At 40.7% G+C, this 14,708-nt stretch overlaps 2 protein-coding genes across 2 annotated transcripts in view; both read right to left on the reverse strand.

Annotated features, from left to right (window-relative positions):
• MYO5C (myosin VC) overlaps positions 1 to 8,720 on the reverse strand; it is a 33,274-nt gene extending 24,554 nt beyond the window's left edge. Inside the window, exons 1-9 of the mRNA XM_058846613.1 lie at positions 8,649 to 8,720; positions 5,609 to 5,719; positions 4,604 to 4,769; positions 4,193 to 4,337; positions 3,634 to 3,790; positions 2,961 to 3,104; positions 1,964 to 2,045; positions 1,271 to 1,378; positions 633 to 739 (exon numbers count right to left, since the gene is read on the reverse strand). Of these exons, the coding sequence (XP_058702596.1) occupies positions 633 to 739; positions 1,271 to 1,378; positions 1,964 to 2,045; positions 2,961 to 3,104; positions 3,634 to 3,790; positions 4,193 to 4,337; positions 4,604 to 4,769; positions 5,609 to 5,719; positions 8,649 to 8,675 (1,047 nt within the window). The 5' untranslated portion in view covers positions 8,676 to 8,720. The remainder of the gene's footprint in view (positions 1 to 632; positions 740 to 1,270; positions 1,379 to 1,963; positions 2,046 to 2,960; positions 3,105 to 3,633; positions 3,791 to 4,192; positions 4,338 to 4,603; positions 4,770 to 5,608; positions 5,720 to 8,648) is intronic.
• Positions 8,721 to 9,473: 753 nt separating this feature from the next.
• MYO5A (myosin VA) overlaps positions 9,474 to 14,708 on the reverse strand; it is a 97,005-nt gene continuing 91,770 nt past the window's right edge. Inside the window, exons 40-41 of the mRNA XM_058847120.1 lie at positions 13,952 to 14,032; positions 9,474 to 13,093 (exon numbers count right to left, since the gene is read on the reverse strand). Of these exons, the coding sequence (XP_058703103.1) occupies positions 12,941 to 13,093; positions 13,952 to 14,032 (234 nt within the window). The 3' untranslated portion in view covers positions 9,474 to 12,940. The remainder of the gene's footprint in view (positions 13,094 to 13,951; positions 14,033 to 14,708) is intronic.

Below are 14,708 nucleotides of genomic sequence, written 5' to 3' on the forward strand. Positions count from 1 at the left end.
AGAAGATCAATAAATATTATTAGGGCACACTTAATTCTTTAGCTGTTGTCTAGACAGTGAAATCCTTGCGCTGCTGACACCAAATTATGATTTTTATTTTTAGATAGGAGAGGGGCTCTGTTCTTACCTCCTCATGTGGCAAAATAGCAAGATGAGCTAAAGCAAATAATACTGTGTAGAACTCCTGATACAGGAGAGAAAAACTTGGACTGGATGAGATGTTTTAGATTATGACACTGAAAGAAAGTTACTTTAGTCTATTTTTAGGTGTTGCCTTTTAGACTTGCATAGCTTGCTGGGACACATTCTGAGCAGCTTTGACTATGCTCTGCTTCCTGCATCCTGCAGAGAGCTCCAAAATGGATTTTCCAGCAGCTGTGGATCAATTGGATACGGGGTACTCTTAGCCACATTTTGCCTTTTGTTAAGACTTCCTGAACCCTGGCACAGAACAGCATCGGTGTGAACACTTGCTGTGATTCCACACAGATGGAGATGGAGAAATCAATCAAGTTTAGTGCACCAGATTTAATGCTGCTCTGAGCCCCAGATATGAGAGAAACTATTGCTAAAGCACTTCTGGCATAAAATAGAATAGAAAATGTTGGTGTCTGAATGAGCTGCTTCCTTACACTGATGGATGATCTTTCATCTCCAACAGCTGCTATTTCCACATTGCCCAAGTGCAGGATTGCTGCCAGCATTTTAAAAACATCCATCTGAAAATCCCCCTTCAGACCTAAAAAAACATTCCTTGATTATTTGAAATACGCAGAAACAGTACAATTAATTAAAGTAGAACAATGCTGGGTTACTTGCTTTGTTGTGCAGCCAAGAATTGTACAGCATCTCTGCAGAGCACAGTGCAAATCCTTGGTTCTGCCAATTTTCTGCCTGTCTGATCCGATGATAGATCGGGCAAAACTTCCTCGTACCTCCCCAAGTGCCAGCTCAAGTCTGATTTAGCTTTTACAAAAGATTTTACAGGGGCAAAGAAGCTTCCAATTCCACTTCTGTCACAGCATGGTAGTTTATGGGCCAGGAAGACTCCAGCCCTCAATGCTTCTGACCAGTAACAATTAACACCAATTGCTAATTGCTCCTGCCCAGCACTTGAAAACAGACCAACACCACAACAGACAAGCTATGAAATAAACTGTTTAGGTAATTAGTACCAATGTTTTGGGTATTTCAGAAACAATCCATCTTTGCCCATTTCAGGAAAAAAACCCCAAAAACTTCTACTGAAAATGTATCCCCAAGAATTTACCCAGTAAGGAAAATGTCTTCTGTGTCTCCAGCATATTGGCTCTGTCATCAACCCCCTCTATCACAGTGCTGCCACCCATGCGTGTGTAGTTAAATTCCTCTGCACTTCCTGTAGAAAAGAAACAAATCTTGTAATTCTGCAGAAATTAGGGGAGAGCCACTTGTTAAAACTTTTATAAAAAGTTTTTTTACAAAAAAATTAAAGATGCTGTCAGATGACATTTCAGTGATGAGCTGGAGGCCCTTTTTCTTTCTGAGGGAAATCCATGAGCCCAACCCAGTTAAACTGACCCAAATTCATATTTATAATTCATAGATATCTTAATTGTCCATCTATTAAACAAACTGGAATGGAGACTGAGTAAACATATACCTAGATTCTGCTTCCCACAGCTTCTCTGTAGATAAATGAATCCAGCCCCTAAGCTGACATGGCATCTGTCACTACAGAAAGTATGAGAATAAGATTTCCAAGGACACTCAGGTACTTGATTGTGCACTATTTGAGTTACCAGGGATTTGCTACCAAGTCCAAAACCAGCAGGATTAACAGCTAAGTGACTTAAAAATGCAGGTTCTGTTTTAAGGCTGTGAGATTTATGCTGTAATGCACTAAACATCCTAGCACTTGAAAACCCAGCCTTAAAATGCTGCACTGCAAAAGTGAAGAGCAGGTTATTTTCTTGAGACCTACCCAATTTAAGATGTGCATATTCAGGTTGCATAGCAGATGCACACAACTGATAAAATATATGGTAGTTCCTTTCATTTTCTGACTGTAAAATAAAGCAAAGAGTAACATCACAGAAAAAAATAATTAACAACACAGTGAAGAAACGAACTGAAAAACACTTGATATTCAACACTATTGTAAAGTGATAATAACAACTGAAGGCTAAATTCTGCTGCAACATAGGTTAGCAAAGAAATTGCTTATTATTAAAATGGCACATCTTAGCAAGAGCTTTGAAAGCAATACAGTCAAGGATACTTTATTTCCACTGCCAATATGCAGAGTTCTTTCCCCAAGGATGTTAATAATTTCTTCAGCTTGAACAACCTTCTACTAAAAAGAACCGTGAAATACTGCAACAAAAAATGTGTAGGAGTGTCAGCTGAAACACTGCCCTGTGGGAACTCAAAAAACTCTCCACTTCCAAACCATCCTTCAGGGCAGAAGATATATAGAAGTATTTTACAGTGAGTACACTGAAAAATTACAATACTTCTAAAAAAGAAACCTTTGTAAAAACCGTTTTATAAAATTAAATACCTTCTTTAGTACAGTACCACAATTAAACCACGACATTGTAGTGAGTCACATGAAATAAGCCCTGGCCTTATAAATTTTCAGCCATTTCTTTTACTGAGACTCTTTTTGCCCTGTATATGCTGTTCCTTTCCAGATGCAATTGGCCTCTGCTAGTGTTGTAACCAAAAGTTACAGATTTCTCAAAGATTTCTTGCACTAATCTCAGGGAATTGTCCTTGAGAAGCATTCTTCACTAAACATAAGGAAGAAAAGGGAATAAAGTAACTCATCATAAATAATATTAGCTCCTGTTAAAAAATAAATCAAATGTGGCTTGGATACACTGTTCAGAACTTCACATAATATTGTCTTTACAGAACTAGTACAGTGCTTCAGGAGCTATACTGACACTGACTATTTTAGACTTTATTTTACCCACCTGAAACACAACTCTGGATTTCTCAAGGAGGTATGTTCTCATGTTAGCGCCAATGATTTGGTAACCCCGATCAAAACTGATTTCAGTGTATTTTCCAAATCGGCTGCTGTTATCATTCCGGGTGGTTTTTGCATTTCCCACAGCCTACAGAAATGATAAACTTTTACAATTTGATTTACTCACGTTTCTCATAAGAATAACTTAGTCAAAACTTGAGTCAACTACAAATCTCTAAAATCAAAGGTTCTCAGGGATCAATCTCAGCACTGAACTGTGTTACTTAAATTTTGAAGCCCAGAATTGAAGACAAGCCTCAAGTCAAATAGTATAATGCTACATAAACTGAAAATTAGACAAAGTATGCTCTTCCACCAGAAGGATCCAATTAATAAAACCAAAATTGTTCAATATTGTTATATCATCATCTAATTAAGTGGTCCAACAGCACTCTGGAGATAAACCAGCACCTCCACAGGGCCACAGGTAAATCAGACAGGAGCGGGTGTTCCCGAGGCTCTTCCCATCAGCAACATCCAGAGGCTGAACTTTCTAATTTAGGTATCTAACTCAGACAGATAAAGCATCCCTAAAGATTTCAAACAAAATTTCTCAGAAGCTCTCAGAATTCTTCCCTTGATGAGTACAGACTTGACAGACACTCTCCAAAACTTACCTCTGTTATTGGATTGGATGCCAATACTTTATCCTCCACGTGTGCATTGCCGCTTGACTTACTCACAGTGGCAAAGTATCTCATAGTATACCTTGCAGACACTGTCTTTCCAGCTCCTGATTCTCCACTGACTATAATAGACTGGTTTTTGTTATTTCTAAAACCAAATGATCAGACAGTTCATGTCAGACATGTCTAAAGTGCATGTATAAATGTAGGAATTACACATATTAAACAATGTTTGAAATCCCAGCTGTGCCCAACTCTCATATACCAGTTCCATCCTTCATCCATTCTTCTCTTACTCCTCTTCAGCTGTAACCTCTAGGTTGATGTCACTGCTGTTCACTAAGTCAGTGTTTTACCCTTCATCAAGAATGAAAATAGCTTTGAGTTCTAGAATTTCCTCAGCTGGTTAAGGAGTCCCTTCTCCTCTAATTAAGCTCTATCTTCAAATGTATTCCTAATAGCCAGTGGCACATACAGTAAAATTGACAATTAACACTGACTGCCACTAGACTTGAAGTGTTATTTATGGACATTAAATAACATACTGAACCTTGCCATTTGCTTGTATGCTTCTTCTGCCACAGCAAATATGTGTGGATCCATGTCCCCCATGTTTTGCCCACTGTATGCATGGATAATGGCATCTCCATATATTGGCAGCTGCTTGTAGGGGTTTATTGCAACCAGAATTATTCCTACAGCCAAGTGTACAAAAGAAAAGTAAAACACAGGTTAGTTATATGCAATGCCTGTTTTTGGCACAGTTGAAATAATACAAAGTAGCAATTTTCTAGGTAGAAGATGCTGATGAACAAACAGCTCTATACTCACATATAAAACCAGTTAACAGGAGTTAAAATACATTTCAGGAAAACATTACACACATCATGTTGCAAACAAAATCAAGATTAATACTTCTTTAAAAATATTTTTTAAGACCTCTACATTTCACTTAGCTTACCACTATATGTGTAGATAAGCTTGGACTCCACAAAACGAATTTTAAGGTTGTGTAGAACAGCTGGTTCGTGGAGATAACTGAGTGCAGTGAGATCATTTTCACCAACAAGTATGTCAGGATTTCGTAGTGGTGGCAAAGCAGCCAGATCAACAGGGTAACTCAGCTCCTGTCAACAAAAATTACTTGAAATGTCATAAAATGCATTATGTCTGCATTAGTACAAATCTTCTATCTCTACATGAAGTTACAGAGCTGATGCAGCCCTGTCTGATCTTCTATTTCATTGATTCCTTACATCCCACTGAACTTGGGAGAACTGGAGCTGTTTGTTGCTTATGAAAAAGAAAGCCTCATTCTCTTTATTTACAATGTTTTGTATTGAAATCTGTAAAAATGGAACATGTTTAGCTCTCTAAAGACAGGCATATTTCAAGTACAGTTGAGAATAATAGATCAGCTGCAACTGAAAGAAAGTAAAGACCTGGTCAGAACTCAGGTCAGCTCTATAGCTACCCTTACTTGCAATTCCTCAGTTTTCTTTACAGAAAGTTTAAATCTCACTTCTGTTTCTTTCCATTTTTCCATTTAATCATACCTTTAATACTTGTCTTTATGGAACAGGAATGCAGAAATACAGAAATGCTTTCAAAGTATTAAATATGTAAAGAACTTGGATACTAAAATTAATAGATCTTGCACAAACCAACAAAAAAAGCAACAGCTGGCTCTGAGAGAGAACTATGCCTGCCCTGCACTTCTGATTTTTACTTCAATTTAGGATGAGTTTCAGGGCTTGTTTCCAAAGCGACCTTTGAGGTCTGTTCTCCATACTAATGTATACAGACAATGGAACTGTACTCATGTTTTTGGGCAGCAGATGTGTACTGAACCAATTTCAATATGTTGAAAAGGGGAAATATGTTATTTAGATCCCATAATGGTGAGTCCTGTGTTTCTACATAAACATATCTCAGCAAACACAATAATTCAGGTTTTTCTCCTTACAGTTCCATCTTCTAATTGCACATGGAGAAAACGGTCTCCAGCTTTGTAGTTTTTTGTGATTTCTGCAGACTGCCAAACTTCTTCCTTATCAGGGATCCAAACTCTATTGTACTGTAACAGAAAAACAAGGCAATAGTTAGCTTAGTTACTATTATAATACCAGTCTAGCATTAAAAATACCTTTCAAACATTAAGTGCAACCCAGTTTGTGGACTTTTGGGGATTATTATTAGCTCTGTACAGCAGGATATATTTTTTGTGGTTTTGCTATTTTTCAGGAAAGAATAAAAAAAAGAAAGCAGACTCATTAATTTCAGACATGCAAATTCTGCTCCTGTTCAGAGCAGAGTCTGCAGAACAACACAGCGTGCAGGAAGGTGAGCAAGGGCCAGGCTCTTCAAATCCTCTAACACTGAAAAAAGACTAAAATACCCTTAAGGGAGAGACCTTGTTTCTAGGAGGGTTCAAATAAGCAAGTACCAGAGAAAACATCTCATTTACCAGAATTCAGACCATCAACTATAGACAATCACTTCCCTGAATTCAAGTACAGGACACTGAACTCAGGATGCATTTTGCCATAGGCACATCCAAGAAAGACTCTGCACAGTTCCCTTTCTTTTAATGGGACTGAAGTGCAACCTCCAAACATCTTTCCCTGCTCTAGGACAAACTTCAAAGACTACTGGCTGGTTTCTTTCTTTACAAGCATCCACTGGCATACTTTAGATCCATCCCAGCAAGGTATCTCTAACCCATTGAAGCATAGATATTTGAGGAAAATATTTGAATGTAAGTTACGCTGTTTGAACCATTTAGTTCTCCTATGCTGAGGTTAAAATGCTGAAGCCAAAACAGCTTCTTTAAATGCTCTGCCTGAGAAGCTATGGGAAACAACATGCCATAAAATGATGTAACACAGCTGGAAACCTCAGTCAGTATGGAATTACTTTACTGATGTGGAGTGTGTCCTTCTCATCCTGACAGAGTTTGACAAAGCCACATCATCTGTCCCTACTCACACAAGAAACTATAATGTATAGTCTTCCATCATCTTTTTGTTTTATAGCCAGAACCCTTCCTTTAATTCCCTCACCCTAGCTATATTCATGGTCAGTTGAAACAAGCTGTTTAAATAAACCTGTGAGAACTGCTGCAGCTGTTTACCTGAAAAATTAACATTAGTCATCATTTCGTGGAGTGTGAGCAGATGCACAGATACCTTGGGGACTTGTATTCCCCCCTTCACTTTGGTGCTGCACCTGTTGGTTTTGGCACAAATGACCTTCTTCCACTCTAATTTAGAAGAAGCCTTGGAAGATCCAGTAGATCCTCAGAACATGAGTGTCTCTGCCCCAGGAACCCCCCTGAACCATGGTGGGTGCCAGAGGTCCCTGCAAACTGCCCTGTACAGCTCTAACTTCCTCAGGTCTGGCCTCCAAGAATCAACACCAAACAATTTAGGGTAGGAGGGACTTGCACAAGAACGTCCTGGGAGCTAGCCTGTGCTGCTCAGTGACTTCTCCAGCTGAGTTTTCAGTATCTCTAAGGACAGACATGGACCTTTCCAGGGAGCCCCATGCCAGCCTGGTGCCCATCAGGGGATGAACAGCCATGGAAACTCAGCTGCTTCCACAACACCTCTTTGCTGATGCTTTCAGCATGATGGCATTTTTTCACACAATATCCAAAATCACAGACATTTTCTAAACAACCCCAAACCACTGTAATGGCAATGTTTCCACCCCCTTGTTACCAAGGGGACAAAAGCCCAGCTCCACAAGTATTTATTTAATAGCCATATGAAAGACATGGCTAAATTAGCTTTACATTTGAGTTTTCCATGTTTGTCCAAGTATAAATTGTTATTTGTATCGTTCCTACACTATGCTGATCTCCTCCTGGCTTACAGAAAGCACTTGTTAAATTGAATTCTTTGTTTGCTGTTATTCTTTCTGAGTTAGAATATCACCACCAAACAGCCTCAGGGGCACCCAGTGTGCTCCCATGCAAGAAAATGAACTGCACTAGGTCAAGGACGAGAAAGGGAGGGAGAAGATTGTGATAAAAGCATTGATTCTCCAGGAAAGGCCCCTGGAGTTGCAGGAGCCTCCATTGGCAAATGCACCCAGCCTACAGAGCTGGCCGTCTCCAAACCCTGCCTCGCAAGTAAACACACGGGAGTTTGCTCATTTCCGTGTCGGGTTACACCCGCACTCCTTCCCCCCTTCACCTGCCTGACATTATTCCCAGGAAACCCGCGTTCGTTCAGGGGCAGCATTATTCCCAGGAAACCCCCGTTCGTTCAGGGGCAGCATTATTCCCAGGAAACCCTCGTTAGTTCAGGGGCAGCATTATTCCCGGGAAACCCGCGTTCGTTCAGGGGCAGCATTATTCCCGGGAAACCCGCGTTCGTTCAGGGGCAGCATTATTCCCGGGAAACCCGCGTTCGTTCAGGGGCAGCATTATTCCCGGGAAACCCGCGTTCGTTCAGGGGCAGCAGAGCCGCCAGCCCTGCGGCGGCCCCGGGCTCCGTGAGAGCTGCTGCAGCTACAGGCTCATCCGATCACCAACATACCCCTGTCCGTGCTGTTATTTAAAGCTAAGCAAACAAACGATACGTCACAACACTCCGGTGACTACAGGAGAAGTAGGAAAAGTTGTGCAAAAGTTTCAGCAGACGCATTAAGGAGGAAGAATCTTTGCTTTAGGGCCGAGCTCTGCCCCACACATTCAATATTTGCCCAACAGAAAGCGCGGCGCTCCGAGCCCGAGTGCCCAGGGAAGGGCACTGAAACCTTCACGTTGGCAAATCGCTGCCTGGAACAGCGAGACCTTCTCCCGGAGGCCGAGAGTCTCCCAAAAGCAGCGTTCCTCTCCAAGGGAAGCTTCTCCCCGCGGTGCTCCCGGTGCGATGTCCCGCACGGGCGGCTCCGCGCTGCGCCCACGGCCCCTGCTCGCTTCCCCTCGCCCCTTCCCCGGCCCCTCCCTCCCCCTCGCCCCTTCCCCGGCCCCTTCCTCCTTCCCCAGCCCCGCTCACCTGCGTGTAGAGCTCGGCCAGCGCCATCGGGGCACAGCCGCAGGGCCGCCGCAGGTCCCGCAGGTGACCGCGGCCCGGCCCCCGCCCCGGGGCGTGGGGAACGGCCCTGCCCCGCTCCGCTCCCCGGCCCTGCCCCGCTCCCCGGCCAGCCCCTGTCCCAGCCCCGCTCCCCGGCCAGCCCCTGTCCCAGCCCCGCTCCCCGGCCAGCCCTGCCCCAGCCCCTGTCCCGGCCAGTCCCTGCCCCAGCCCCGCTCCCCGGCCAGCCCTGCCCCAGCCCCGCTCCCCGGCCAGTCCCAGCCCTGTCCCAGCCCCGCTCCGGTGACCGCAGCGCCCGGCAGAGCGGGCAGAGCCGTGCGGGGCAGGTTCCGCGGCCGGCGGGCAGCAGGAGCCCGGCTCTGCCCGTCCAGCCGAGCTGGGCAGTGCTCTCTGTCACCGTCCTGGCACAGCCGCCACCTCCCATACACCTTTAGGGACCGGGGATGATGGACAATGCGGCTACGGGAGGGAGCAGCTCTGACCCAGCAGAGAAAACCAACAGAAACATTAATCACCTCCTTACAAAGCACTGTAAAGCAATTTCTACGACAAGCTCAGAATAAGATGAAAATTAACAACTCTGTGTGCGTTTAGTAGGTTTAAAGCGCTAACAGGTGCTAGTCAAATATCCTTTATGAGGAAGAAGACTTGAATATCTAGTTAAATATCCTTTATGAGGAAGAAGACTTGAATAACCCCAGTGCCGTGTTTTAGCAGGGGGATACGTGCCAAGAGCCACCAGCCCTCCCCCCCTGACACAAGGAACTTGCACGGCACACAAGGGAATGGTGTAGTGAAGTTACTCCAACTTTATTTCAGGAACAGTTAATATTAGATGACAAAACACCCTAACTAGAAATGGGTTTTGTTGAACAAAGTATTTGCCCGTAAGCACAGCAGTTTATGGCACACCGCTGCTATCTGGGTGTGTATTTACACATCCTCAGATTTTAACCAACTCCCTTGGCAGTCAACAGCAGGCCTGCCATGGAGGCAGAGGGAACCCTGTGACCATCTGGGGTCTGTGCCAGCACACAGCTCATGAGCCACCAACCAACCAAAAAAACCTGAAACAAACTGTACAGTTGTACTTTTATTTGGACATTTTCCAGTGATAGCTATTAGGCTACAGTTTCTATGATGCATACATTTACTAAGTACAACATCAGACACTACAACAGATCAGAGCTCAGGTAATTCTGACAATGTTTTGTTTCTCATCTATGTACGGTAGTGGCATCAAGTGAAAACCTATGTTTAAAGGCTTTTACTCATCGCATGAAGTATTAGCATCTTAAAAAACCCAAGTGTTTACTCATAATTTTAGCATGGTACTTGAAATGTGTTCAGTTTAAATCACAAATTACATATAGACCTTTGAATTGCAATTGCTGGTGTTTCCAAGTTGGGAACAAATGTTGCTGGATATCAATCCACTTTCAATGAAGCTGATGCTGATTTTTCCTGTGATAGATTAATCTCATTTAACTGAATTAAGCACTTTTATGTTCCATCCCAGTTTTAAGTGTGAGAAGCAATTTTTCAAAATTTGGGTAGAAGACTGTGTCCTAAACATCAGAATAAAATGATCACTGGAATAAAAACACACCAAACTGAATGAGGTAATTATTGTGCAAAATCTGTAGAATAACTGTATATATTTCTAAGGGGTCACTGACAAGTATTTTTCCAGCATCTGATAAAATCTCTCATCTCAACAGATAATAAATTAAAATATAAAAGATATGTCCACATTAAGAGAGCATAACAATGATTCAAAGGAAAAAGTTTTTTAAATAATTCTGCATTATATTCCATGGTTAAAGAGATTTTAGTCCTAAGGTGAAAGTTATATTATACACTCACACTAAAATTTTACTTCTGAAAAGTGCATGTAAAATACTGTCATGTAAAATGTTAGATGAATTACCATCAACACATCTATTCCAACTCAAAAATATTTTCCTTTAAAACATGTCAAGCAGCATGTACTTTTAATGTGATATAAAAGTAATACCAGTCAAACCACTGAGTTTAAGGATGAGACCTATAAATTACTAAACACTACTTTTTTTTAAGGAAATGATACAATAAGGCTTTTTACAGGTAAACAAAATTTAAAGATAAACAAAAATACATTTAGGCATACATTTTAAATACTAACGCTGAAGTAGTGGATACATTTCCTGATCTACAGTATGAACATACTGTAATGCCAATTGTTTGGTTTTCAATAGGAGAAAAAAACTGGTAGGTCAGCATGTTCTCATGTGTTTTCTTTCCTAACCCTGTTACTGGATGTGAAGGCTTTGCCATGACATTCTCACAAGTACAGTACCCTGACAGTCTGAAAACGACCTTACACCTTATTTGGAGCCACTTGACAGCAGCCAGAATCTCAGAAACCAAGTAACATTTGGAAAAGGAGTGTTTGGTATACAATACAGAGGAAAACAATCTAAATCGTTCAGCAAAGATCATTCAGAACCTTTTTACAATGCAGTACTGAGTTTCTGGGAGTACTGACATGATCCATCAAATGCAATATGGGCCATTTGAATACAAGATGAAAGGAGCATCTTAAAATGATACTGACAAAGTTTATGTTGTCTTTATTTCCAACTTTAGCAACCATACAAACAGCACGTCTGCCTCTCAAGTAAAACAAAACTGAAATGTTTCAGTCTGCTTAACAGCAAATCTTTTCTCTGTGAATCTGCAGGCAAACAGAGGAGCACCGAACAGTCTAATAGTGTACCTCTAGGTTATTTATCAATATTGTAAAATAAATTAATGTTAACACTAAGATGCAGATTATTATAATACATTAAAAATATTGCACAATGCAACTGAGCAATGTGTGTGGCTTTATTTTTACATGTATATTTGAGCCATACACCACAGAACTGGAACCTTACGCGAGGCTTCCGTGCTTATGCCCCACACTGTGAAATGTGAATTTTATATAGCAGACCCAAAATGTGTGAGACAGAAAAATCTTTCCAGTAAAATGTGCAACATTCAAAAGAACTCAGTTTCTCATTATGCACTATGATTTCCAACCATTAAATCAGCATGAATCATAGTCAAGTGACAGCATCATAGTCAAAACCTACTTAACTTTCTTGTTAGTCAACCTTTCTAAGAATGAGAGCCTTGGGCTACTGCAGAATTTTTCTATTAAAGTTTTTCCTCACATATTCCAGTGTGAAAGAAGACTTTTCTCTGGTTTGTTATTTTTTTTTTTTTAAGTGGCAAAAGCCCAAGACATTATAACCAAAATACACATCGTCATCTCTGGGGTCTACAAAGAACAACATTAGACAGGCTCTATAACCTTAATAAATACTTAAAATCATTACTGATTTCTGATCGTTTGCTTCAAGATTCTGTATTTTTAACTAACTACTTTTAAAAATAACTAAACATATAATTTCCAGTGTGCTACTTGTGCTTAGTTACCGTTTTCCTCTACAGGTGTTACTTGATACAATGTGCAAAAATCCAGTTAAAATAACAGACTGCAACAGACTGTAAATAAGGTTGACAACAAAAAATGAAGTATCTTATTTTTAGTGCTTAGTATGATACTGTCACACATTTAAAACAACAGAATATGCAGCAGCGATTTAGTTTGCTTGGTAAACCACAGTTCTAACAAATGAACACCTAAGAGCATATAGTGAGCTATAAGACTTACCACTACAGTTTATTTCAAACTGACATAAATGAGGAAGTGGTTTAAGAAATAACTTTATATATTGCCAGTTTGTGTTTTTCCATTCCAGTTTTTACAAATTAAATGTAACAGGCTCCCACGTGACTGTGTATTCTACTACAAAATGCCTTACTTTCAAGTCTTCCATGTCCAGGACTATGACTGTCCCTGTTGGTCCCCACCCATGAGAAGATTACATATGGATTTTAATTTACACTATTTAAATATGTTACTAAAGATCTAAAAATGTCTCTAGACAGCTGAAGACACAATTTTTGTCCAAGCCCAATTTCCATACTCTGGAAATGTATGAATCAGTGATGTCCTCATAAATGCAATGACCGAGCACAAATGCACATCTTCCTAGGAGCATTCAGCCTGTGGTGCTGCTGTGCAGTTTCCAGCTACCTCAACTACACATCTGGGCTTAGACAGGCTTTTGTTCAGAAAAGGTGGGTTTAGTGGCTCACTATGTTTGAACAGGTACAGAGATCAGGCAACCGGTTCTCCATCTAACACTGACGGGACATCCTTGCGATCAGACACGTGATATGAAACCCAGCCCCAAGCTGGCTGGGATCTGAATGGTTTCTAAAGCCAGAGAGGATGGATTAAACGGAAAAGTAACAGGGAAGATGTGTTTAGCATCCATGAGCAACTGAGGAGAGTCCTTCCTGTCTCGCAGACGCACCTGCAAAGATAAGAAAGTGGTGACACCGGTGCTCAGCCAGCTGACCGACAGCAATCGCCTCCCAGAGATGGTCTGTGCTTACAGACGTGTGTGCAAACACTCTGTGCTAACCTGAGCCGACACATTTACACCAGCTGTGCCATTAAACTGCAGTTACTTTGATCAGCTTCAGTTCTGCACATCACCCCGTTACAATGCAACCTGGGAATACTCAGATTCCCTGCAAAAGGGAGACTTTGCCCAGTATCTGGTAACCAACTTTTCAGTAAGTGGAATTACAGCTTTATCTCAGTTCTACCTTCCCAATCCCCCTTACCTTGCTATACTATAATTCAATTTGTACTAGACCAGAAAGCTCATGTTTGTTTCTTTAATTTTGCTCTACTGGCTGTTTATCTTTGGAGTTTTCAAAACTTTCCATTTTCATCAGTATATATAAAAATAGAAGAGGTAAATTAAGAACTTTGGTATGGATATAGGCCTCATTTTCCAAAGCACAGAACTTGACATGCAGACACAGGTCTGAGTAAATCTGCATATCTAAATCTCAGTGCTTGAAAAGCTGTCATACAAGTGAGCACACATACACTAAGATGAATAAGTACAAAAACCTGTCACCTGAAAACCTCATTCCTACTGACAGGGAAGCTCACACTTTCATGTAAGTCTGGAGGCGGGAACTTGTGATTGCCTAAATTTTAAGGCTGACATCACCTTTTCAATGCTGTTAAACTATGATAGCTAAAAAGCATAGTTAAATTCATTTTCAAGAATGTATTTCAGGGTGCAAGCAATTTTGGCTTATCATAGGTTTTCTAAGGAAGAGTCAAATGGTTTTTGATGAGAAGACAGACATACCTGTATTGTACGTATAAACGACACCAGGACTCTCTCTTCAAACTCATTAACTGGAGTATACAAATTCAGAACTTTTACAATCTGTGAAGAAGAACAATCACTTTCAGGTTCATGTTATTGATCAACCAACAGATGCATCCATGATTACTAATAAAATAATTTTAAAATTAGCTATTTGAAAAAGAAAATTATTTAAAAGTATGTGCTATTTTTTTGCTTTATTGATTAATGCAGAATTCCATCACCCTGCTCAGTGCTATCAGTTAAATGACTGCCTCCTTCAAAACATGTGCTCTTTGGAGGTAGAAACCCTAAATTTCTACCTATGTGATGAAAATACCAAATGATGGAAAAATCACATGAAAAGTAACTGATTGTTTTCCTACCCAAAAACATGATGCATTTCTCACTCTAATTTTGACCCTGCAGTCATGACCTCCTATAGTCTCACAACTTTTCTGTTATTCAAGAGAGTGAGCTATTTCTCTAGAAACAGGGCTAAAACCACCAAGAGAATTAGATAACAAATACTTTAAATAATAATATAGGTGAAACTTGTAAAATCTATTAAAAATTCTCCTTGTTTTTTTACCATTCCCTTTATTAAAAAAACAAAACACTTTGTTAAAAAGTTAAAACACAGTACACGGAATTCTAACTTATTCAGTAGAAAACGAAATGATTTTCCAGTAATCTGAATTAATAAGTCAAAATGGTTTTATCAACACAACTGCTAGTGCTGACACAACTGTGAAAG

The sequence above is a fragment of the Poecile atricapillus genome, chromosome 11 (assembly GCF_030490865.1).
Source record: "Poecile atricapillus isolate bPoeAtr1 chromosome 11, bPoeAtr1.hap1, whole genome shotgun sequence".
NCBI lineage: Eukaryota > Metazoa > Chordata > Aves > Passeriformes > Paridae > Poecile > Poecile atricapillus.